The sequence below is a fragment of the Spinacia oleracea genome, chromosome 5, assembly GCF_020520425.1.
Source record: "Spinacia oleracea cultivar Varoflay chromosome 5, BTI_SOV_V1, whole genome shotgun sequence".
NCBI lineage: Eukaryota > Viridiplantae > Streptophyta > Magnoliopsida > Caryophyllales > Amaranthaceae > Spinacia > Spinacia oleracea.
The window spans coordinates 48,752,208-48,778,654 of NC_079491.1; the positions used below are offsets into that span (position 1 = coordinate 48,752,208).

Sequence of the window (26,447 nt, forward strand, 5' to 3'; positions counted from 1 at the left end):
TCGATGTGACGCGACCCAGACTGGATGCCCACATGGAACACGGGTCGGATCTGCAAGGGAGAAACTGGATTGAGCAGTTTCTCAACAACATTGTTGTTCAATTCGGAAAAGGATTTTCTTGCTATTCTACTTCTATTTTCTTTTATATGGGATGGGGATAGGTGTTGGAACCGGGAAAGTGAACCACAAACACGTGACATCTTATCTGCATGTACTCTCTTGTACTTTTACCCTTTTTTATTTTATGGTCAAAAGATGTATGGTAAAAGTATTCTTACTTGTTAACGTGACATCTTTTACTTGGTAAACTGTTAACCATACAGTTTCACTTTATTATGCTAAAATTTTCTAATAACACTAGAATTTTTTTAAAAATTCAAAAGAACGATGAAAATAATTTTGGTTTTAAAATGTCATGTTCCGAATCCGTATTTAAAATTTGCACACTTCTTTATTGTGTCCTGATTTTCGAATTTCCCATGTCGAAGCTTTGAATCCATCCCGAGTCGGACACTCGTATCAGACTCCGGGCATCCTTGGTTTGGGGACATGACATTCATGAAACATGTTTCTGATTTTACTCTTATAGAAGACTTTTGCGTGTGCTTTACACTTTTACTTTTCAGGCCGACTTGTTAGTTTGGAAGTTAAATTCTGATCTCAAGCTCTGTTGTAAGCGTAAAGTCGATCCATCTCGAAAGGTTGTCTCGTCTTATTGTGCATAATTTTCTCCTATCACTTTTTTTTTCTTCCTATTTTCTTTTTCTAAAAATACATGGTTAGAGATTTTTGAAGTGTGGTGAAAAATTGAAGAGTGCCAAGTGTTTGACATGGGCATGTTAGACAACATGAAGGTCTAATTAGCATAGTAGTTAGAACCTTCACATTCTTTTTATTCTCCTCATCACATTCATTTTTCAACTCATTTTTTTTTCCAACAACAATCATGATAAGAAGAACTTCCCTTTTCAATACTCAACATGCTCAAAATGTACCACACTACAACTCCCTCACCTCACTACTATTAGCTCCCCCAAGCTAGGCTTGGGACTAGTAACCAATGGGGAATTCACGAGCTTGTAATGTGGTTAGTCACCGAATAAAGGCACAAGCACAACATGGGTAGAAAAAGAGGGAACAAATGTATCTAAATTATCTGAAGGCTACCTAAACAGAAAAATGCCTTCGTCTTCCACAATGTGCATGTATATGAGTCATAAAACGCTACTAACAGTTGCAAACCAATACTCAAATTCAAAGACACACCAGGAAGCTATCACACATCCTAACCAAGTCAACTAGCCAAGCACCAAGTCCACAAATAGTTAGTCAGAGTTGACTCATGCTAAGGCATCAAAGTAATCGAATATTAAATCATGGCTAACACATCTACATTGCTCATCATCAAATACCAAGAATCAAAACAATTGTCAATCAAGGGGCACAGTGAAGCATGATTTTGTATTCATCGAAACGTATTTTTGTATATATTTTTTTTCCAAAGCAATAAACTACTCTAGAAAGCAATAAACACACCAAAATAAATAAAATGGAAAAATAAAAAGAAAACATACCTAATATGTACAGGTAAGTGAAACATCCCCCAAGCTAAATCAGACAATGTACTCATTGGCTCAAGGGGTATCGAACCATCTCGATCATCCTCGGCATCACTGATGGCCTTGACCATCATCACCATCATCACCACCTCGACCATCATGACCGCTAGTGCCCGCTCCATACCCACCGTAGTGGGTGGGTGTGAAGGTGCCCATGGAACCGGGAGCTCCATATCCCTCCGCGGGATAGGTAAACCAGGAAGGGTGCTGAGCATCCGGAGCAATATGCCCTGCTGGCATACTGATCATAGATAGGGAACATGGCCCCCTGGTGATCACTCGCGAACTCATGAAAACCAATCTCAAGCCTGCCCAACCTCTCATGAACGGACCCCTGCTCCTCCTCTAGTGTCTGAGGCCTCCCCTCATCCCCTCGACGCCCCCTCCTAAAGTAGGTGCGAGGCTCGGGCTGAAACTGGTGGGGCTCTGGCTGTGGGTCAGGCTGCTGCTCTTGCTCAATCCCAACATATAAATAGTGAGCCTGTCCGGGTATGAAATGGGTGGGTCTGAAATGGGTGCGGCCCTGAGGGTCAGGCAAGGAGAAAAGCCTGTTCCCTTCGAACAACCAATACATGGCACCCGGCCTATACAACCCATGCTCACCCTGCAAACGGCGAAGCCCAGCAAAATAGGCTTACGGAGTTTGGTAGGGAGGAGACTCAGAATATTAGGAGTACGGAGTTGGAGATTTTGGGTGGCTATTTTGCTGGGCTTCGCCGTTTGCAGGGTGAGCATGGGTTGTATAGGCCGGGTGCCATGTATTGGTTGTTCGAAGGGAACAGGCTTTTCTCCTTGCCTGACCCTCAGGGCCGCACCCATTTCAGACCCACCCATTTCATACCCGGACAGGCTCACTATTTATATGTTGGGATTGAGCAAGAGCAGCAGCCTGACCCACAGCCAGAGCCCCACCAGTTTCAGCCCGAGCCTCGCACCTACTTTAGGAGGGGGCGTCGAGGGGATGAGGGGAGGCCTCAGACACTAGAGGAGGAGCAGGGGTCCGTTCATGAGAGGTTGGGCAGGCTTGAGATTGGTTTTCATGAGTTCGCGAGTGATCACCAGGGGGCCATGTTCCCTATCTATGATCAGTATGCCAGGCAGGGCTATATTGCTCCGGATGCTCAGCACCCTTCCTGTTTTACCTATCCCGCGGAGGGATATGGAGCTCCCGGTTCCATGGGCACATTCACACCCACCCACTACGATGGGTATGGAGCGGTCATAGTGGTCGAGGTGGTGATGATGGTGATGATGGTCAAGGCCATCAATGATGCCGAGGATGATCGAGATGGTTCGATACCCCTTGAGCCAATGAGGACATTGTCTGATTTAGCTCGGGGGGTGTTTCACTTACCTGTACATATTAGGTATGTTTTCTTTTTATTTTTGCATTTTATTTATTTTGGTGTGTTTATTGCTTTCTAGAGTAGTTTATTGCTTTGAAAAAAAAAATATACAAAAATACGTTCCGATGAATACAAAATCATGCTTCCCTACCCCGGCAACGGCGCCAAAATTTGATAGGCTAAAGTCGTAACACCTAATCAAAGATAAACCTAAAAACACTAGCTAAGCAGCAAGGGACGTCAGGATCGAATCCACAGGGAAACAGTGTTCTTTCTACTATTAATCAATTAAACTAGACTATTGGGAAACAGGAATTGGTTGATTTGTATGCTAATATTACGACGATAATTAAACAATTAAGAATTCAGGAATTAAAGAATCTAAGGCATAGGTTCACCAACAAATAACAATCCAGGACGATAAACAATCACAATAATCAACAAAGTAATTAGTTAGACTAGCATGCTCTCTCGAATCGATATTAATCATAGACTTGGAATTAACGGGTTCTCGCTACGTATTAATTCTAATTCCGCCTATTGACACAAGCCTAAACATCAAATTGCATCTCTCGAATCTTAACTTGATATTGCTAGACTATCACAATTAAACCTGCGCAAATCTAATTGTATAATAGAATAATTGACAATAAACAAAGCAATCATATTAATTGAAAGCATAATTGAAACAAAGTAATAGATCAAAGTAAGAAAATAATACCTAAAAGAGGAGAATGGAAATTGAAAGCTTGAATTTTTATAGAAATTGAAACTAAGTGTTGGAACAAATTTGAGAGAATAATAAACTAAGGAAAAATAAACTAACTCTTCAATACTAGAAAATAAGATGCCTCTAAAAATAACAAAGGCTAGTATATATAGTTTGCCCAAAATAAAGCCTAAGAACGGAAAAATAAACTCGCGAAAAAACTTCAGAGGTTGGCGTCGCCCGATCGGGCGACGCTTCACCCGATCGGGCGATGTGCTCGATAGTCGGCCCGATCAGGCCAAATTCCGCCCGATCGGGCGGTTTGCGATAGGCTTCCAACAGCTCACAGAATGCCGCCCGATCTGGACCGGGCGAAGTGCGCCCAATCGGGCGCGCACGGAACACTTTAATTCTCTTTTCTTTCCGCCCGATCGTCGCGTTTCGCCCTCAGCGATTTGCAATCATCAACATCCTTTGCCAATATCACCGAGTCTAACTCCCGGGGCTCAACCATAAGCATCTAGGGCTCCCGAAAGTGGACGATAATGGTCCCGGACTTCCTCGGGCTCGTGTACTCGTGTAGTGGCCTAAATCACCATGAAACGGGTCTTAAAAGACCAATTTCTCACTAATCAAACCTGAAACTCAAGGCACACTCAATAACACATATTAGTACTAAAAACGGCTCCTAAGAGTCCATTTGACGCATAAAAGTACTAAGGGACGGGGGTAAAACTCTATATAAAACACACATATCAACATGCCAATGACCTCGTCATTATAATACAGTATATGTACGAAATACATGCAATTGACCTCCTCATTTAATTTGTTAATTAAAACATAGTATTATGTAAATATATGCACATTTGTTAAAACATGTAAGTATACTTGTTTGAAACTAAAGATAAAAAGTAAACATATTTATATTTCACAAAAATCATTTTAGGAATTATACTTCGTAACTAATTGATTAAAATAAACGTAAAAGATTGTGTTATTGACTTGTTTGTTTTTTGCGGTTTTTGCCGCAAGGTGCTTGTATAACCATATAAAATTGGGGCGTGATTAGGAAGGCTATGTTTGATTTTGTAAAAAAAAAAAATTATACACAAGTTTTGACAGATTTTTTCTTTGGGCAAATAAAGCTTCATTCATTAAGCTCACCAAATAAACAAGCACCAAACCCTTAACACCAAGATTCTGTTTACAAAGTGTCCTCTCTGTTTAACCTTCTAGGAAGGACTAACACTAGACCCTTTAACTAAACATATGTTACAAACTTTCTAAGAGATGCTTATCTCCTTTCCACCTACATGCTACTCTGAAAACAATTTATTTACAGATGCTAGAAGAACTCTAACGCGAAGACGGAAGACCTTCTGATTCCTACATATCCATATAGAATCTATAGCTTCCACAAAAAACATACCATGCAACTGTTACCTTAGGATTTGACCTTCTGCAAGCAGTAGCAGCAGCTAACACCTCCTCATCAAAGGTTACAGCATTCCTGTTCTTGCCTAACAGCTTCAAAATTTCACCCCAAACCTGATCTGAGAAACTGCAATAAAAAAATAAGTGACTCAAGGTTTCGTTTGAACCACAACATATGCTGCATTTCATATCTGTATTCACATTCCACCTTAGGAGTCGGTCCTTAGTAGCTAATTTTCCATGAAGCGCTAGCCAAGCAATAAAAATGCTACATTATTCTTTTCTAAGCCACTGTTGCAAATTGTCCTCTCATCCGAACATATGACTTCTGGATTGAAAACTTATGTTTATAAACACATTGAGCTACACCTCCATTTGTTGTAATAACCTCCCTACACTAAAAAATCTTCCTAAATGCCTAAGATAGGCTTGTAGGAATACTTATTGACCACACATCCTTACCTTTCACGAGTTTTACCTAATAAGAATTCAACCACTTTATTCACAATTATCTTTTTTCTCAGACAGAGGTCGAAATGTTATCACAGCTGTTTTATTCCAAACACAAAGCTCCTTAATATTCCACCCACCTACAATGAGAGGTTCACACAACTGATGCCACTGATGCTTTCCTTGAGAAGGTGTGCCCACCAGTCCATAGGAATACTCTGTAAGCTCTTTGCACTTATTTCATAATTTTTTTAGGAACTATAAATATTTGGCACCGGATTGGATGCCAAATAAAATAGCCTTCACTAACTGAAACGGCCAGCGTATGACGATTGTTTAGCAGCCCACGATTTCACTCGAGCTTTAATTTTTTAAATTAAAGGCTTACACTCACTGAAAGTAAGCTTTCTTGAGGCCAGAGGGACCCGAGTTATCTAAAAGGAGGTTCACCAGGTGCCATTCCAAGCATACTCCTCACCCTTTCCGCCTCAACATTTGAAACACCACAAAAATAGACATTGCTTTTGTCCAAGTTAGCTTCCAAACCTGATGCCTGTGAAAACTTCATAAAAGCCTCAAACATAGCTTGACAGATACATAATCAGCTCTAGCGAACATTAATAATCATCTGCAAACATCATTTGTGTGATATGCAGTTTTTCATATCTTGGATTGTTATTAAAATCTGGCACAAAATTCAACTCTCCCAATTCTCCCACCTTTTCCAGGCACCTAGATCAATACTCCTTTCCTAAAGCGAACAAAAATGGTGACATGGGGTCTACTTTCCTCAATCCCTTCTTTGCAGCAACAGGGGAGCAAGGGTGTCCGTTAAGTAGTATTGAGTAGGACACAATTGTCACAACACAAGCCAACACAAGCCAACACAAGCCATAATCCACTGCATGAATCGGCTAGGAAAGCCTAATTCAGAAAGAACAATCTCTAAATGACTCCATTCTATTGAATCATAGACTTCCCTTAAATCCACTTTCATCATACATCTAGGAGACATATGCTTCCTCAAATAGCCGTTGATGAGCTCTGCAGCTAGCAATATATTATCTGAAATGTGCCTTTGAGGAATGAAGCCGACCAAATCTATATGTTATCACTTTGGAGATAATCTTTTAAACCAAAGAATAAATGCAATAGGCCTGAAATCTTTCACAAGAGTAGGATTAGGAACCTTTGGAACCAGAGTAATAGAAGTACAATTAACTTGCCTCAACATATTTCTAGTGTGAAAGAATTCCTTGACTGCAGCATACACATCACCCTTGGTCACGTAGCAGGACTTCTTGAAGAAAACAACATTAAGACCATCCAATCCAGGAGTCTTACGATCATTGATACCGTTCAAGCAACATCAATCTCGGCCTCAGAAACAGGTTGAACTAGCTCGTGACAAGCAGAACCACTTAACTGTGGACCCTTCCGTAGAACTGATATGTCCACCCCATGTAAAATCGAAGCCCTAGAACCCAACATTTTTTTTGTAATAACCTGTACTTTCTTGCTGTATCTCCACTTCAGTAGACAACCTCTTGCCTGCATTATCAAACAAACATCTATACTGTTCCTAGCAAACCTCTCCTTCATAGCAGTAAAGAAAAAGTGGTTATTTCTTGACTTCTGTTTCAAAGCACTCTCTTTTACTCTCAACCACTTCTTGAGTAGCTCACTCTTCTCCCTTTCTTGACTATGCAAGTTTCCATCTGAGAGATTCACTTTTAAATGACCTTGAACACCATTCAACTCTTCTCGTACTAATTCAATTCTTAAACTGATATTGGCAAACACCTGAATATGCAGTTGCTTCACTGTCCTTAAACTTTTTTCAGTTTTTCCCAAACCTGGAACCATGCACAATTTCGCTCCATTTATTTTTAACCAAATCTAAGAAATTCGGGTGATCAGCCATATTATTAAAGAACTTAAATGGCTTGCTCCTAGTACTTCCTATAATGTGACAGTCTACCATAAGAGGAGAGTGATCAGACAAGGATGGGTTCATATACTCGACAACTGCTTTTCCGTATAAGGTCCACCTATGACTATTGCCAAAGGCCTTGTCAATTCTAGAAGTAACTTTATCATCCCTGTGCCCTTTACCTCTCCAAGAAAAGAAATGCCCACAGCTCTTCAACTCAACCATATCAGTAGCTTCCAGGAGATTGACAAAATCCCTGGTTTTGTAACCAGAAAAAGTGGCCCCATTAATTTTATCATGAACTGAATTAACAACATCAAAGTCTCCCATAATTAACCATGGGCTATTGATTATAGCAGTCGGGTTTTGAAGCTTATTCCACAACGGTTTCCTGTCGTCTACAGAATGCAGACCATAAATGGCTGTAAAAAGTAACCCCATCTTATGATGCCTATCAGAAATATAACAATGATTAAGCTAGTCTGTGGTTTCCAGCACAACAACCTTGAATTCTTGGAATTTCCACCCAACCCAGATTCTTCCCCTTATGATCAGAATTATTTGGTCAACTCCAACTTCCTCCAAACTTCTTCTTAACTTTCTCCTGGTTTTTATTTCGAACTCTAGTTTTAAGCAAAGCAATAACTGAAACTTTATATGCATAATAAATACCTCCCCCATTTTGATAGGCTCATTTAGCCCTCGCACATTCCAAGTGCACATTTTCATTGTACTGGAAATGGAATAGGGTCATCATCTCCCACTCTTACAGTAAAACTCTCCTGCCCAGGGGTGAAATTCTTCCTGCCATTATAATGTACTGTTTTCCAGCCATCTTGTTCTGTATTATTCTGCTGCAGCGTCCCTGTCAATGTTATGGAATCAGTGCGTCGATACTAGTACTAGGCTGTGCAAGTTGCTTCTCCTTTGGGATCCATTTTCTCACCAATATTTTTTTACAATATCCTCAGAGTGCCATTTGTGAGAGCAGTCATGACCAACTGCTTGATATTACAAGCAAAATGGAGGCCTCCAATCATGAACCACAGTTTGTTCAAAAACCTTACCAGTAGGGTCTTCAATCATTATTTGGTCAGGCATTCCATTACAAGAGTGAGGCCCATCAGATAATACAACATTCTTATCTTCTAATGAAGCAAATTTTATTAGTAAATAACCATCATCATGGAAGTATACTATTGATTTACTCGCGTAGTTCCAATCACGAGCAATAAACCTCTAACTGCACCTATAGAAGTATCACCCATGAGTCAGAACACCATTACTGTGACAGTTGCTCAATCTCACTCTGCTCCAATTGCACAACAGATTGTCCATCTTTGACCACTGGTGCAACGAAAGCAAGGGGAGCACCCTTTGCAGTGAAATTACCACTAACTGATGGTCATGACCACTAATTATTGTTCATATTCAGTCTCCGCACCACCTGAACACATCCACTCCCAATGAACTTCCCGTGATTGGCAGGAATTGCATCTGGTCCACTATTGTTCAATATCCTCAATAATTTTTGAGTTTCCCGAATAATCTCTGGATTTTGACCAATCACTTTATCTACGGCAGAGATTATATCTTGCAAATGTAGGTGTAACTCCACAACCGCAGTGTCTCGATTTCTCGCAGAGGATTTCTCCCCAATTTGGTTGCCAGAATTTATTGGAGTTGGTGTATTCAACTCTCGCCCACCATTAGATCGATTTAAAGTATCAGCATAAGAATCAATTACTCCTGAAGCTACGGCGACGCCTACGTGCAGTTGGATGTGGTGGATGTGGTGGCACTGCTCGTCGAAGCAGTGGTGCTGTTCCGCTGAAAATGGGTCTCTTATTTGATTCATTTCCAATAGGCAATAGTCCCCTATTACTCATCTCAGAACCAGAAAGAGATTTTCCGTTGAACGCCATAGCAACCGGTGATTTTACCTTCTTCCTTGCATTAAGCTACCGGCACCTGCCTGGTCTGATTGTTAAGCGGCCGTTTGAATCAGACCTTTATTTTGGTACTATAGAGATACAAAGCGCACGCTAGCTATAAAACTTAACATACGCCTATATCGCTATTAAGGTTTGACTGTTTTGTCTAATTGTCTTCCCCTTATGAATTTTGATTGAATTATGCGTATTAGCTTTGATTGAAAATTATTTTCCATATTCAATGTTTATATGGATCATGTGCATCGACTTTGATGGGAAAGTAAGTTGCGATAATGATCAGACCCATACTTATAGGGAGAAGATATGCCCTATTTATTTTTAGGCGCATGATTTATGCTTTATTTAATATAATTATTATTAGGGGTATTTTAGACTATAGTATAGAGAAACACCAAAAGATCATTACCTTAATGAATTCAAGATCTCCCTTTTATAATAGAGATTTAACCATGTGAATTGTTTGGTGAAACGTTGAACTAATTTATTTTTTTATTTTTGTTTTAAAGCATTTTGGGATTTTGAGAATCACGTCAGTGAGAGAGTTTCTTGGTTAATTTTCAGACGTCATTTCTTCCCATTGATTCAATTCAATTCTTGATTAAGAGTTGTGATGAACCCAAAAAGAATCAATCAATATGTTTCAAGGGAAAGTTCAAGTTTCTTAAAAACCTATTGGAATACAATGAGATTAATCAACTTGTTCAGGGCTTCGACTGGGGCAGCTTGCCAGGGAGTAGATGCAAGGAGTCTCTCCTGCGGAATAAGAGTCTATTACCTGTATAGACGGCTATCTCGAATTATAACTCCTTCTCCTTTTATCCTAGCGCTCTCAAGCTAAGGTAGGTGGATCCCCCGCCCTTCAAAGCCACGCGAATCTTTTCTTCGCCGCAAGTGTGCTGTGTGCCTGGAATTAGTTATGTTTGTTTGAGGAATAACCATTTCTATGACTTCCTGGATGAGTATTAGAGAGCCTTTATGTCCCAACGAATAGCCTGATGAGTTTGGAAGGTGGAATCTTTGTCAATTGAAAGTAGCAATGGATCTTGAGGTAGTTGAAATCCGACCATGCTATTGATATAAGTGACGATGAGAATGAGAGTATTGATGTTAGTGATGTCGAAAATGTGAATGTTAGAGTCGAAATTATCAATGTTGATGACCTGAGGTTGATACTATTCATTTGAGCAGTGATATGTTGGAGACAAGGAAGGACATGTATAGTAAAATTGGGGGCCTAAAAATAAAGTTGATAATCTTGACATCATGTATTAAAATGTGAATGAAATAGGGTGTGATCTGTGAATGTAATACTTTATGTGAATCTGTTTGGCTGTCCAAATTTAGTATTTTCCTTTTTACAATGTTAGCTGGTTTCCTTGTGCTTTTTTCCCCTCCCTTTTCTGTTAGCCTCAACTCTTGACCATTATGAATGAAAGACATGTGATGTACATAGTTCATTTCGTTTAAGATGGAGTTATAGTTTTTGTTGGCAAGTTTGTTCTTTTGATGTGTATGCTTTAATCATTTGCATGTATCCCACAGGTATGAGAAATATTCTCCTCATTTGCCCTATTTTGACTACTCTGTATCACCTCAAGCTGGCATTACGAGAACGTTTGAGGAAAGGAACACTTCTCCAGTGTACTTACCGGGCTCTTCATCAAGCTATGGAAATTTGGGAATGAAGTCACCCGTGTCAGCGGGTGCATCTCATCAACCTACACGACCGCAAGTTAGATTTGATCCGTACACAGGCGAACCTTACAAATTCGATCCTTACACAGGTGAACCTATTCAACCAGATTCTCTTTCTCGCAGCGGTCGAAGCTTCTATTGATGCTGATGGAAGCTTTTAGAAAGAGAATTTCGACCCTTATCTTGTGGTGACCTATGAGAAGATGATACCATGTTTAAGTTGTACAATATCGAGGGTTGTGGGGTTTTTTTTTTCAGTAGTAAATTTGTTAGTTGATCTACTTGGTTTGAAAATGATTAGATTATCATAATTGGTTGTTATTCCTTTAGTCTATCATTTATGTTTTATATTCTGATCATGGCTTACAAAGTTAACAATTTCCATGTTAAGAAAGCCCTTGGAAACAAGTTCTCGTCCAAAAGGTCTTGCGCGCACAAGGTGTACAATAAATTTATTGTACACCAAAATAACTTTAACCCATTTTTTTGTAACTTTAACCTAGTTTTGATTAACTTTTATATTAGTAAAAAAAAGGTTGATAGATAAACATTTTAAAGGATTAAATAATTAATTTTATACATTATTAGTGATTTTGAAGAAATAAGTTTTATTAAAATGAAAAAATTTATCACTAAAAATTAGATAACTTTTACATATATACGCATAACTTTTAAGCATTTTGAGTTAACTTTTATTCCGGTGTACAATAATTATTGTACAACCATTGTAAATAAGAATTTGTGGTTCCCGTAGAAGCAATCGATCGCTCGTTGAACCAACAAGAAGGGACAACTGCACTTTGACACGTTCTTTGTTTTGTTTGAGAATCGCCTCCAATCTGCCTTTAATTCAACAGCAACGGCGACACGTAATTTCAATCAGCACCCCCATTTAAAAGTCATAGAAAATAGAGTGATTTCCTTCAATATAGTTTAAAGAACGTCAAATTTTTAAAACGCGCTACTTTCTAACTTAATTCTCACCATACCGTCCACGTCATTATTAAAACCGGTCTATTTTTTTTAACAAAGCGGCACTAAACCGCTATTTCAGATAGTGGTTGACATAAGTAAACCGCTATTTCAGGTAGCGGTTTAAATACTCCCTAAATCAAAACTGACAGTGAGCTTCCAAAACAAAAACTTACTGTACCCCTGTTATGATCTGAGATAGCGGTTTTGTTTTAAAGCAAACCGCTACCTTAGATAGCGGTTTATAACATTGAACCGCCATCTAAGATGGCGGTTTGCTTTAAAACGAAATTGATATCTCAGATTGGCAGTTCAACGTTGAACCGGAAAAAAAAAATTACTTATCTTTCCCCCTTGCGGACTGGACGGTATGGTGGGAATTAACTTAAAAAGTAACGTATTTTGAGAATTATTGGATCTTTATGCAATATTGAAGGAAATCGCTCTAGAAAATAGTCCACTCTCTTAAAATAAGGAAATTGTACACAATCTAATCTGAGTCTCAAATACCACCTTTTCTCCCGCGTACTTTGCATATTTCTAACTTGTTTTTTATAAAATCATTTTTCAGAAACACTAGTCATAACAAGAGATTGCGTTTGTAAAGTAATTTAACTTCCATCCTACCATTAGACTCCAATTATGTAGAGAGTTGTAACTATAATCGTGTATACTTGTACTCTGTAGTTGTTATACACATTTTGATATTTGCCCTTAGAAAAGGTATGTGACTAATCAAATGGATTCAAAACTATATAGGAGCCTAATTAGATGGTCAGGCTCAACAGTCGAAGGTCCATAAAGGAGAAGCGAAGTCAGCCCAAGGGAAAGCAAGTCGGCCCAAGAAAGCGAAGCCTAACGAACTCACAAGAAAAAGGAAAGAAAAGGGGGAAAGAAACGGAAAAGAAAAGTAAGGAAAAGAAATGAAAGAAAAAGGAAAGAAATACAAAATAAAGAAAGAAAAAGGAAAACAACTCAAAACAAAAGGAACCTAAAATTAAAGAAACTAAACAAGAAATATACACAAGAGCACACAAATACACGCAATCAATGACATAAAAATCATAATGGCAACCACACAATAAAATCTTCCCCCAAGCTCGAATTAGGCCATGTCCTCAAGGCCTAAAACGAAACAAGAAGGGGCACATCTACCCATCCAACCTATGCCCCACATGAATAATGCCCAATCCCAAAGAATGCAAGTGAGTTAGAAGGATATTACCGGAGATGTCGTGGGAGCAAGTCCCGCAAAGAACCGGAATAACTAACGAACTCACCAATATGATAACCGGGCATGGCAACGGTGGATGAAATGATATCCACACCAAGAGAGCGCACAAAAAGCAAAACACAAAAAGAATCAAGAAGCCACAGGATGCCTCCCGGGAGCGCTTCTTTAACGTCACTAGCTTGACGGTGCCCCCCAAATCATGGGGGGTCTTGGAGGTCAATGATGGCAAAAGTGCCATTAGAATCACCTACAAAATAATGCTTGAGCCGGTGTCTATTTACTTTGAAATTTCCGGCATCACGACCCCAAATCTCGATAGCACCATGTGGAGAAACTCTCACCACTTCAAACGGGCCGCTCCAACGGGACTTGAGCTTTCCCGGGAACAATTTCAAACGAGAGTTATAAAGGAGAACTTTATCCCCCTCCTTGAACTCCCTCTTGTTAATAAGTGCGTCGTGATATTTCTTGTAACGAGCTATGTAGATACTTGTCGAATCATAGGCATTCATTCGGAGCTCTTCAAGCTCATGGAGGTCAAGTAAACGACGCTCACCCGCACAAGTAAGCTTGAAATTCAATGTTTTTATGGTCCACATGGCCCTATGTTCTAGCTCGACCGGAAAATGGAAATTCTTTCCATACACAAGCGTGTACGAGGTCATCCCAATTGGGGTCTTGAAAGTCGTCCTATAAGCCCATAAGGCATCATCAAGCTTGATGGTCCAATCCTTCCGGTTCTTAACAACCGTCTTCTCAAGGATCGACTTAATCTCGCGGTTGGTGACCTCCACTTGACCACTAGTTTGGGGGTGGCATGCCAAATCGACTTTGTGATGCACACCATACTTCTTCAAAAGGGCCTTGAACTTCCCATGAGCAAAGTGGGATCCTCCGTCACTTATCACCGCTCTAGTGACTCCGAAGTTGGGGAAGATAATCTTCTTGAAAAAAGAAAGCACCACCTTATGATCATTGGCGGGAGAGGAGATTGCTTCCGCCCATTTAGAAACGTAGTCAACGGCCACTAGGATGTACAAATTGCCATATGAAGAAGGAAAAGGGCCTATGAAGTCAATGCCCCAAACATCAAACAACTCTAGCTCGATAATAGAAGATTGGGGCATCTCTTGCCTCTTAGATACATTTCCCGTGCGTTGACAACGATCACAAGTTTTGGCAAAGGCCCAAGCATCCCGGAATAGAGTGGGCCACCATAGCATGCTTTGTAGGACCTTGGAGGCGGTTTTATCCGCCCCCCCCCCCATATGCCCCCCACAAGGAGAGGAGTGACACATGTGGAGAATATTAGCAAACTCATCATTAGGTACACACCTCTGTAATAGCCTATCCGGGCCTCTTCTCAACAAAATAGGCTCATCCCACACATATCGCCTAGCATCATACTTCAATTTCCTCCGTTGTTGAGTTGAGAAATTCTCTGGGATTTCCCCACAAGAAAGGTAGTTCACAAGGTCAGAGAACCAAGGTAGAGAGGAGCTTTCAACCATATACAAAGTATCATCGCGCAAGGCGTCCTCAATTGGCAAATCATCAATATCCCCATTGCCAAGCTCAAGTCTAGAAAAATGATCGGCAACCACATTTTCGGCTCCCTTTTTGTCACGAATCTCAATATCGAATTTTTGGAGGAGGAGAACCTACCGAATGAGCCTAGGCTTTGCCTCTTTCTTGGACATAAGATATCGGATGTCTGCATGGTCGGTGTACACAATGGTTTTTGAACCCACCAAGTAGGTCCGGAATTTCTCGAAGGCATGAATAATTGCAAGGAACTCTTTTTCGGTGGTGGTATCGTTGGATTGGGCTTGGTTGAGTGTCTTGGACATGTAATAAATGACATTGAGCTTTTTATCCTTCCTTTGACCTAAGACACCCCCAACCGAATAGTCACTTGCATAGCACATTAGTTCAAAAGGGAGGGACCAATCGGGAGCTTGCACGATAGGAGTGGAAACCAAAGCGAGCTTGAGCTTATTGAAAGCATTAAGGAATGCGGCATCAAATTGAAAATCACACTCCTTTTGAAGGAGATTAGTAAGGGGTCGTGCAATCAACGAAAAGTCCTTGATGAACCTTCTATAAAAACCCGCATGCCCAAAGGAAGGAGCGGATTCCCTTAACATTGACTGGAGGAGGGAGCTTTTCAATTACCTCAATTTTCTCCCTATCCACTTCATTACCAAGGTGTGATACCTTATGCCCTAGGACTATCCCCTCTTGCACCATAAAGTGACACTTCTCCCAATTAAGCACTAAATGAACCTTTTCACATCTCTCAAGACACTTTTCAAGATTGAGGAGGCATTCATCATAGGTGGTCCCACCTACCAAAAAATCATCCATGAAAACCTCCATCTCCTCCTCAAGCATGTCACCGAAAATGCTCATCATGCATCTTTGGAATGTCCATGGGGCGTTGCAAAGCCCAAATGGCATTCTCCTATAAGCAAATGTTCCATATGGACAAGTGAAAGTAGTTTTCTCTTGGTCTTCCAAGTTTATGGGGATTTGGAAGAACCCGGAATAACCATCGAGGAAATTAAAGTACTTGTGCTTTGTTAGTCGCTCAAGCATTTGATCTATGAAGGGCAAAGGAAAATGGTCCTTCTTGGTGGAAAGGTTAAGTTGAGGGTAGTCAATGCACATCCTCCACCCGGTAACTGTTCGGGTAGAAATTAGCTCACCTTATGCATTTTTTACCACCGTCATCCCACCTTTCTTGGGGACAATGATATGTTCATATTTTATAGTGTTTTTACCCCCGTCCCTTAGTACTTTTTGATCTCAAATGAGCTCTTCGGAGCGATTTTAGTACTAATGTGCTCCTTGTAGTGTGTTTGTAGTTTCAGGTTCATCATTGTAGGAATTAGCATACTTTTGTGCATTTCCTACTCATTTGAATCAATACAAGAGATTATGTACTTTCGAGAGCACAAACATTAAGTTGGAAGAGTTTTGAAGCAAAGCGAATAACGAAAGAAGTACAAAAATGACTATAGTCCACTATTTTAATCATAACTCAAGTTCTACAACTCCAAATGAACTAATTCCAATTGTGTTGGATTCTAGACTTCCATATCTTTCCAAAAAGTGGTCACTCGCCTAGTTCCGACGAATAACGAAGGAGATATGGCGTTTTGAAGATAGAGGATCGTGCAGTTTCGACACGCGCCCGATCGGGCGGGCTTCGCCCGATCCAGATCGGGCGGTCATTCTGGGCGCTGTTCTGGGCATTTCGCAACCGCCCGATCGGGCGGAATTTCGCCCGCTCGGGCCGACTATCGAGCAGAATGCCCGATCAGGCGGGCGTTCGCCCGGTCGGGCGACGCCAACCCCTGCTGCTTTTTCGCGAGTTTTTATTTCCGATTTTGGGCTATATTTTTGGCAAACTATAAATACTAGCCCCTTTTATTTTTAGTGGAACTTTATTTTCTAGGATTGAAACCTTAGTATTATTTTCCTTAGCCTAGTTTTCTCTCTAGTTTATGCAAAAACACTTAGTTTAATTCTCAATAAAAATTCAAGCTTTCACTTCCCTTTGTTCTTCAAATAGGTATTATTTCTTATTTCAATTCATTGTCTTGCTTTAATAATGCTTTCAATTATGATTATTGCTTTGTTTATTGTCAACATGCTTGAGTAGTTTAATTTCTAGGGTTGGGGATCCATGAATAATATGAAGGGATGATTGAATGATTATGATTGTTGGCATTGTAATTGATTCCTATTCATTGGTTTATTTCACTATACAATTAGATTTGCGCAGGTTTAATTGTGGTTGTTATGAAATATCAAATTAAGATTCGAGAGATGCAATTTGATGTTTAGCCTTGTGTCAATAGGTTGAATTAGAGTTAATACGTAGCGAGAGCCCGTTAATTCTAAGTCTATGATTAGTATCGACTTGAGGGAGCATGCTAGTCTAATTAATTACTTTGTTGATTATTGTGATTGTTCAATGTCCTGGATTATTATTTGTTGGCGAACCTATACCCTAGATTCCTTAATATATTGATTCATTCGTGTTTAATTATCGTTCGTAATCTTAGTATACAAACCACCAACCAACTCTTGTTCACAATAGTCTAGATTAATTAATTGATAGTAGAAAGAACGCCTGTTTCCCTGTGGATTCGATCCTGACTTCCCTTGCTACCTAGCTAGTGGACCTTAGGTTATTTTTGATTAGGTGATACGACTTTAGCCTGTCAAAATTTGGCACCGTTGCCGGAAAAACGGTTTTATTTTCTACTATTAATTTTGTGGTCTAGATTATTTTCTTGAGTCTCGGAGAACTTCCAGTTCTTTGAGACCATGTATATATTTTATTATATTTAGTTTATTTTTATTTTTATTTTTATTTTTTCTGTTTTTTTATTTTTTTGTTTTGTTTTCGTTTTTTTGTTTTTTTTTGAAAATAAATGGATTATTATTCTTTCCCTCAATTCGTAAATGAGCCTTTTTGGGTGTATTTTGATAGGCTTAATGATTTTATTGGTTACCACAATCTTAATCTTTGGGATTCTTGTGGTTTTGCTTATGGTGGTTTAAATGAGTATACAAGGAATGTGATAGAAAGTAGATTTAATGGTGATTTTCGAGCCTTGTCTTTGGATGATATGTGGGATTACTATATGTGGTTTGCAAGGGATTTGTATGAGCGTGAAATGGCCATTCATGTTACATGTGCTAATCCAAATTATGAGCATAATCTACATGGTTCTACCCCCTCTCCCTTGAATGCTTGTTATAATGAGGTGCATTCTAATGTTTATGATAATCATGTCTATTCTAATGACTTATCTAACCCTTGCATGGATATCAATGTTTTGCCTCATGATTCCACTGTTGCTTCTCCCGTGTATTATTGTGAACCCTTGCCCAATCCTGTTCAACCCGAATCAGAAAGTAGAGATAGCTTCTTAGAGGAATTAAGAAGATTAAACTCTGAGATTGAGATTCAGTGTACTAGATCTAAAGAGGCTACTAATGAGATTATTAAAGCTAGTAAGGCTACTCTTGAGAGATTTAGAAAAGTTCAAGAAATTATTGAAAATAATGATTCGAGTTGTGTTGGGGATGGGGGTCAACTGAGTGAACCCATAGGCAACCAAGAGTTGGAGGAACTTATAGCAGAGTTTGAGGATGAGTTGGAGGATGATGATGTGACTGTTGGATCAATGGATGAAGGATTTGTTGAAACTGAAAAGCCATATGTTATAGAGCAAGTCCATGAGGAAGTTGAAGTTGATAAAACCCTTGTTGTTGTGTCAACCCCTACCCCTCATATTCCAAGTCCAAGAAGGGTTATTCTTAGCCCCGTTTACACCGTCTCACTCCCCTTCTCTTTCCCCATAAAACCTTTGCTTGAGGATCTTCCTCCTCCCCACGAAAATCAAAAGCCCAATGACCCAATAGAGTATGTTCCTCTTTGTGAATCTTTTGCAGGTACTTATAGTACTTACAAAGAAGAGGTGGATGCTTTGCAGAGAGCTCTATATGGTGAAGAGCCTGCCCACCATGAATTCCAAAACACAGAGAGAGATATTTCATTGATCATTGAGGTTGAAGAATCAATAGTCCGCAAAAACAACTTCCATAAGGAGAGTATGCCTACTTTCTCTTTTCCTTCCTTTTCTTATTCTTCTTTTATTATTGTTTTTTCTTTTTGTTCTTCTTCCTTTAGGCATCCCACTCCTTACTGGCATAGAGTTCATTCGGACTTTATGCAAATGTTGTTGTTGATTATCGTGCATGTCTTGTTGCACGAAAGTTGTGCGAGTGCGCATGACAAGCTTCTGCGCTCGTTCGTTGGTTATCTACTAACCAATCTCTTTGCGGGAGGCATATAAGAGTTGGAGCCGGAGGGGCTTAATGAAGATTGAGACCCTCGATCTCCACTCCTTGAAGCACTGAGGACATTGCTGAGTTTGGCTTGGGGGAGGTATGTGTTATTGCTTTCTAGAGTAGTTTATCGCTTTTGAAAAAAAAAAAAAACAAAACAAAAATACGTTCCGATGAATACAAAATCATGCTTCCCTGTGCCCCTTTGATTGAAAATTGTTTTGATTCTTGGTTTTTGATGACAAGCAATGTTGATATGTTAGCCATGATTTGATATTTGATTACTTTGATGCCTTGATATGAGTCAACTTTGACCAACTATTTGTGGACTTGGTGCTTGGCTAATTGATTTGTTTAGGAATGTGTGATAGCTTCCTGGTGTGTCATTGATTTTGAGTATTGATTTGCAACTGTTAGTAATGTTTTATGACTCATATACATGCACATTGAGGAGGACGAAGGCATTTTTTTTTATTTAGGTAGCCTTCGGATGAAATTAGATACATTTGTTCCCTCTTTTCTGCCCATGTTGTTGCTTGTGCCCCTTTATTCGGTGACTAGCCATATTACAAGCCCATGAAAGCCCCATTGGTTACTAGTCCCAAGCCTAGCTTGGGGGAGCTAATAGTAAGTGAGGTGAGGGAGTTGTAGTGTGCTACATTTTGAGCACAAAGTGAGTGTTGAAATGGAAATAAGGGAGTTCTTCTTATCTTGTTTGTTGTTTGAAAAAGAGAAAAAAAAAATGAAGAGTGAAAGAGATGAGAAGAATAGAAAATATGAAGGTTTCCAAAGGAAAAAAAAAGGAAATTGAAAAAAAATAAAAAGAAAAAAATTCATTACTCTCAGAAAAATTCAAAGCATTGTTTCACTCAAATATTGTAATTTCTTATCTTTATGAGTGATTGATTTTAATTGTGAAAGAAAGGCAAGAAAGTATAGTGAGGTTTGTTTGTTGTTTCATCATGAGTTGAGTGGGAGAGTTGTGGTCATCATTTGTGGTTGATCATGGTTTTGTTAGGATTTATGCTCCCCAAAGCCAAGGCTTTAAGCTCATATTTTACCCAAATTTACCGCACCCCTACCTAAGCCTATCATTACAAGCTTTGAAGACCTTCCGACCTTTGTGCAGAGAGTCATATTAATGTGAAAGTAGTTTTTATTCAATGCAAGTTATGACATGACATATTCCGAGTCGACTATTAGGTTGAGTGCATGTTCTTTTAAACACACGAGTGTTGTGAGTTTGGGAGGGCATTGTTCACATACATATTGGGAGGAGAGCGAACGGGTACATCTTTTACCCGCCACATAAATGAGTGAAGAGTGTGTGAGCACTAGTCTTGAATTCCATTGTGCACTTGTGGTTCGCTCTGCGTGACGATTGTTAGGGAGGATTTATGGTCGAATGGATTTGATTGGTTGGCATTGATGCATGTTTGTTAAATTTTACTTTGAATCGTATCCATTGTTTTAAGATGTGTTTGGGGTGAAGTTGATTTATGTATTCATCTATGATTTCTTTGCTTAGGGACAAGCAAAGATCTAGCTTGGGGGAGTTTGATATGTTCATATTTTATAGTGTTTTTACCTCCGTCCCTTAGTACTTTTTGATCTCAAATGAGCTCTTCGGAGCGATTTTTAGTACTAATGTGCTCCTTATAGTGTGTTTGTAGTTTCAGGTTCATCATTGTAGGAATTAGCATATTTTTGTGCATTTCCTACTCATTTGAATCAATACAAGAGATTATGTACTTTCGAGAGCACAAACATTAAGTTGGAAGAGTTTTGAAGCAAAGCGAATAACGAAAGAAGTAGAAAAATGACTATAGTCCACTATTTTAATCATAACTCAAGTTCTACAACTCCAAATGAACTAATCCCAATTGGGTTGGATTCTAGACTTCAATAGCTTTCCAACAAGTGGTCACTCTCCTAATTCCGACGAATAATGAAGGAGATATGGCGTTTTGAAGATAGAGGATCGTGCAGTTTCGACACGCGCCCGATCGGGCGGGCTTCGCCCGATCCGGATCGGGCGGTCATTCTGGGCGCTATTCTGGGCATTTCGCAACCGCCCGATCGGGCCGACTATCGAGCAGAATGCCCGATCGGGCGGGCGTTCGCCCGATCGGGCGACGCCAACCCCTGCTGCTTTTTCGCGAGTTTTTATTTCCGGTTTTGGGCTATATTTTTGGCAAACTATAAATACTAGCCCCTTTTATTTTTAGTGGCACTTTATTTTCTAGGATTGAAACCTTAGTATTATTTTCCTTAGCCTAGTTTTCTCTCTAGTTTATGCAAAAACACTTAGTTTAATTCTCAATAAAAATTCAAGCTTTCACTTCCCTTTGTTCTTCAAATAGGTATTATTTCTTATTTCAATTCATTGTCTTGCTTTAATAATGCTTTCAATTATGATTATTGCTTTGTTTATTGTCAACATGCTTGAGTAGTTTAATTTCTATGGTTGGGGATCCATGAATAATATGAAGGGATGATTGAATGATTATGATTGTTGGCATTGTAATTGATTCCTATTGATTGGTTTATTTCACTATACAATTAGATTTGCGCAGGTTTAATTGTGGTAGTTATGCAATATCAAATTAAGATTCGAGAGATGCAATTTGATGTTTAGGCTTGTGTCAATAGGTGGAATTAGAGTTAATACGTAGCGAGAGCCCGTTAATTCTAAGTCTATGATTAGTATCGACTTGAGAGAGCATGCTAGTCTAATTAATTACTTTGTTGATTATCGTGATTGTTCAATGTCCTGGATTATTATTTGTTGGCGAACCTATACCCTAGATTCCTTAATATATTGATTCATTCGTGTTTAATTATCGTTCGTAATCTTAGTATACAAACCACCAACCAACTCTTGTTCACAATAGTCTAGATTAATTAATTGATAGTAGAAAGAACGCATGTTTCCCTGTGGATTCGATCCTGACTTCCCTTGCTACCTAGCTAGCGGACCTTAGGTTATTTTTGATTAGGTGATACGACTTTAGCCGTTAGACAACGTGGACTGGGGATACCCACCGACTATTAGATATAGGGTAGATGATCCCGGCCGGCAAGAGTTTGACAATCTCTTTCTTAACCATCTCACCCATTAGTGGGTTAAGCTTGCGTTGCCTATCCCGACGAGGGACGGCATTATCCTCAAGTTCAATGTGGTGCATGCAAAGTATCGGGCTTATACCTTTCAAGTCATCTATGGTATACCCCAAAGCACTTTGATGCCGCCTCAAAACATGAACGGGCTTGAGGACTTGCTCATCATCCAAACTAGCATTAACAATGACGGGGAAGGAGGAATTAGGACCAAGGAAGACATACCTCTAGCTCAAAGGTAGAGCTTTGAGCTCAACCTTGGGAGCTTCCTTACCATCTCGTTGCTTTAGGTCATCAAGAACATCCTCCCGGTCAAGCAAAAGACAACATTCCCCGGGTTGGTTATCAAGTGGGGTAGAGTTTAATTGCTCCTTGTATGTGGCCGCTTCAACCCCTATATTCCCTAAACCTTCCCTATTCAAGATAACAAGCTCAAGAGGATCGTTATTAATGAGAAAGTGCTCATGCATGTCATGTACAAGGGGATCAAGGGAGTCAACAAAGAAACAATTTTCACTAGGTGAGCTAGGATAGTGCATAGTATGAGTCAAATCAAAAGTAAGACTATCCTTTCCCATCTTCAAGGTGATTACCCCTTGTTTCACATCAATGATGGCCCCCGCCGTGACCACGAACGGCCTACCAAGAATAATAGGGACATGAGAGTCCTCATCAATATCAAGCACAACGAAGTCGACGGGGATGATAATGAACTTTACTACCCTCAATGGTACATCCTCAACCTTTCCAATAGGATATTTGACCGATCGGTCTGCAAGTTGCAATGTAATATTGGTAGGGACAATTCTCCAATTTCTAGTTTAGTAAATACCGAGTATGACATCAAACTAACACTAGCCCCAAATCGTATAAGGCGTTCCCAATTACAAGGGATTTGATTAGACAAGGGATAGAGAAACTACCCGGATCCTTGAGTTTTGGAGGCATTTGATTGAGAATAGTGGCACTACAATTCTCGGTTAAATTGACCGTTTCCTTTACGTCGCAATCTCTCTTCCCACTCAAAATTTCCTTAAGAAATCTAGAGTAGGTAGGCATTTGTTTCAAGGCATCCGTAAAGGGAATGGAAACATGTAACTTCCTAAGAACTTCAAGGAACTTTGAGAATTGAACATCCAATTTGTGTCTCATAAACCTTTGGGGGTAGGGAAGTTTAGGAGTGGGGAGAGGTAAAAGAGTAGCCTCCGTTGGCTTCGGAACATCACTCACGTCATCAACGTGAGGCTCCTCTTCTATCACATCATCATCATTTGACTCAACAACCCCTTTTTGTTCTTCCCTTTTTGACTCGGGGACATTACTGGCTCTAACACCATCACCTAGAATCTTTGCACTCCTAGTCACAATGGCATTCATTTTCCGTGGTGCTTGACCTTGGGGGGGGGGGGGGGGGGAGAGACATGTGTGCACTTGATGCTCTTTGATGGTATTATCTAGTTGAGCTAGTTTAGTTTCAATCATCTTGAGATGAGTATTGAATTGCTTGAATCCATCCTCAAATTCCACATTCTTTTTGGCTTGCTCCCCCACAAACGACTCCATAAGAGCCTCAAGATTAGACTTAGGAGGCGGGAGTGGTGGAGGAGCATTACCAAATCCGGAAGGATTAGGTGGAAATTGAGTGCCATGGGTCCTAGGCGCATTGAATCCGGGAGGAGGATATTGGGAATTGCCATATTGGTTTCCCGAATTCAATGGATAACCCCCACTAGAATCTCCCCTATATTGCCCATATTGGTAATTATAACCCCCTCCACCTTGGTGGTTTGGGTTATAACTAGCTTGGTGGTAAGGAGCTTGATTACCCAGGCCATGGGGTTGGCCATAGGGAGTTTGGCCTTGATAGCCTTGCCCCGACCTTGGGAATCAAACCCTCCTCCTTGGTTTTGGCCTTGGTAGGATCCACCTTGATAGGCATGCATAGGAGGGCCTCTAGGTGCTTGTCTATTGAAGTTTGGGTTTGGGGGGCCATCATACCTAGACCTTTTATTCAAATCATTGGCTTACTCCATATCAAACTCTTGCTCATAAGATGAGCCATGTTCAACATAGGAAACATTTTGCAATAATTGGCACATGTTAGGGAAATGACCATGCTCACCACAAATATCACAAAAAGATGTATCAAGAGGCATGGTGTTGTAGGAACTAACCTTGCCCTTCCCTTTGGTGAGAAGGGTGGCCGACAATGGAGGAATTTTTGATGGAGATTGTGGTTGACTAGGAGCACTCTCAAGCTTCTCAAGCATTGAGCTAAGCTTTTCAATTATATTGGCTTGCTCCAAAGCATAAGCCGAACCTTTACCATCTCCACACTTGCTTTTACCCTCATAGTTCCTCGTTCCCACATGCCAAGATTGATAATTCTGCACCACATCTTCAATTATCTCTTCAATTTGGTCCTCCGTCTTATTCATGATTGAAACACCCGCCCCCGCATCAAGGCTTGTTTTGTAGGTCGGGCTAAGACCCAAGTAGAAAGTTTGGAGGAGGAGTCACTTTGGCATTCCGTGGTGAGGACACTCCCTTTGGTACTCCTTAAATCTATCCCAAGCTTCAAATAGGGATTCATCACGTTTTTGCTCAAAGGATTGAATCTTATCCCGGTACTCCGCGGTCTTCCCATGCAAGTAGAACTTACTAAGGAATGCACTTGTGACCTAGTTCCAAGTTCTTAGTGAATTTTTCTTGACCTCCTTGTCAAGCCAATCACTAGCTCGCCCCAATAGAGAAAACCGGAATAGATTCAATCTAACATACTCGGAAGTCACACCGTTATGCTTAATGGTGTAGCAATAGTGCTCAAATTGCTTCAAGTGTTCATGCGGCGACTCACTAATTTTTCCGCAAAACGGGTGGCTTTGGACTAGGGTGATCAAGGCGGGCCTTATCTCAAAATTGTTGGCATTAGTGGTTGGGGCTTGTATCCCACAATTTGCCTCAAAAGCGCCCGGTATGCCCAGATTCTTAACCGGTAGAGCCATATTCTCAACCGTAGGACTTGAAAGCTCTTGATCCGGAATCTCGCTCAAAGGATCAAATCTATTGTAGCTTGAGGATCGGGTTCGAATTCGCCTTAAACTCCGCAATGTCCTCTCTAACTCTAGGTCGAGAGGGAAAAGAGGCCTATGACAAGCGCGCCCCTTATCTTGCATACAATCTCAAGGAAATGTGAGCAATGGCAAGGAAACTAAAACAATAATGAAATTTTGGTTAAGCTAGATTTGACTAAACTAAACTCAAAAACAACAACCGCTCCTCGGCAACGGCGCCATTTTGATGAGGAGTTTTCCATGTCGTTGAATCGGAATCCACCAAATCAAACAATATTTGTAAGATCCTAAACCGACACACCATATGAATTATAGTGGCAAACTAAGGTATCGTCCCAAGAGAACGGTTTGGTTTGAGTCTAAGCACCAAGCTAGTTTAGAAAGCAAATTCAAAAGAATGTGTCACAACTAAGGAAATTAAGCTAATTAGGCAACAATTATGGAAAGAGTTAGAGAACCGGGGGTCAACTTGGGTTCATTGGGGAAAACGAGATGTAATGCAAGCATGATAATGTAAGGATATGCAATTAACGAAGCAACCAACAATTATGGTTCGGCACCCCTCTCGGTTAGCGAACCTTGCCAATTCTAACTCTAATGATACACTTTCGCGTCACCTTAGAACTAGGATGAGAATCTAAATCAACTAGCCACTCCAAATTCATTCATAGACTCTCAATTTCTTGACAAATCCACGAAGAACGCTCTAATTATAATGACAAGCATAGTATTTGCAACTACTAAACCAATCAAACATGGAAATTCTAAATTGCAAGTCATAATTTAATCACATCACCAATCAACAAATCAACTCTACATCCCCGATTACTCCCCAAGAATCACCCCTAACCCTAAAAATTGAACTACTCACTACACATTGTGCTAAGGAATGAAATCAAGCAATTGAACTTAGCCATGAAATCCAAAACGAAATTGATGAGTAAACTAGGAATTGAAATTGAAATGATGAGAATTAAAGGAAATAACAATCAAAAAGAGCAATCACAAAATTCAGAAATTAAAGCAATTAAGAAA

General features: G+C 40.0%; 2 protein-coding genes and 1 non-coding gene across 6 annotated transcripts in view; 2 read left to right on the plus strand and 1 right to left on the minus strand.

Annotated features, from left to right (window-relative positions):
• The window catches only part of LOC110801127 (heterogeneous nuclear ribonucleoprotein Q), a 29,895-nt gene extending 18,417 nt beyond the window's left edge, over positions 1–11,478 (plus strand). For 2 of the 4 annotated variants that reach the window (XM_022006442.2, XM_022006443.2), the window contains exon 17: positions 10,992–11,478. In XM_022006442.2, the coding sequence (XP_021862134.1) occupies positions 10,992–11,286 (295 nt within the window). In that variant the 3' untranslated portion in view covers positions 11,287–11,478. The remainder of the gene's footprint in view (positions 1–10,991) is intronic. The other 2 variants (XM_056830163.1, XM_056830162.1) reach the window with 1 other exon arrangement.
• Positions 11,479–22,565: 11,087 nt separating this feature from the next.
• On the minus strand, positions 22,566–23,715 carry LOC130461500 (uncharacterized). The gene is made up of 2 exons (XM_056829623.1): positions 23,262–23,715; positions 22,566–23,110 (listed from the first exon to the last, which is right to left on the minus strand). The coding sequence occupies exons 1-2, from the start codon at positions 23,713–23,715 to the stop codon at positions 22,566–22,568; spliced, it is 999 nt and encodes a 332-aa protein (XP_056685601.1).
• A 1,149-nt stretch (positions 23,716–24,864) lies between these two features.
• On the plus strand, positions 24,865–24,970 carry LOC130462169 (small nucleolar RNA R71). Its single transcript, XR_008922305.1, has one exon. It is a non-coding gene; the product is annotated as a small nucleolar RNA R71 (small nucleolar RNA).
• Positions 24,971–26,447: the final 1,477 nt, after the last annotated feature.

Coding starts and splice junctions, on each gene's coding strand:
- LOC130461500 (XM_056829623.1), bottom strand. CDS start 23,715: ATGAATGCCATTGTGACTAGGAGTGCAAAGATTCTAGGTGATGGTGTT. Junction 23,111..23,261: donor TCCAAAACTCAAGGATCCGG/GTAGTTTCTCTA, acceptor TGCAACTTGCAG/ACCGATCGGTCAAATATCCT.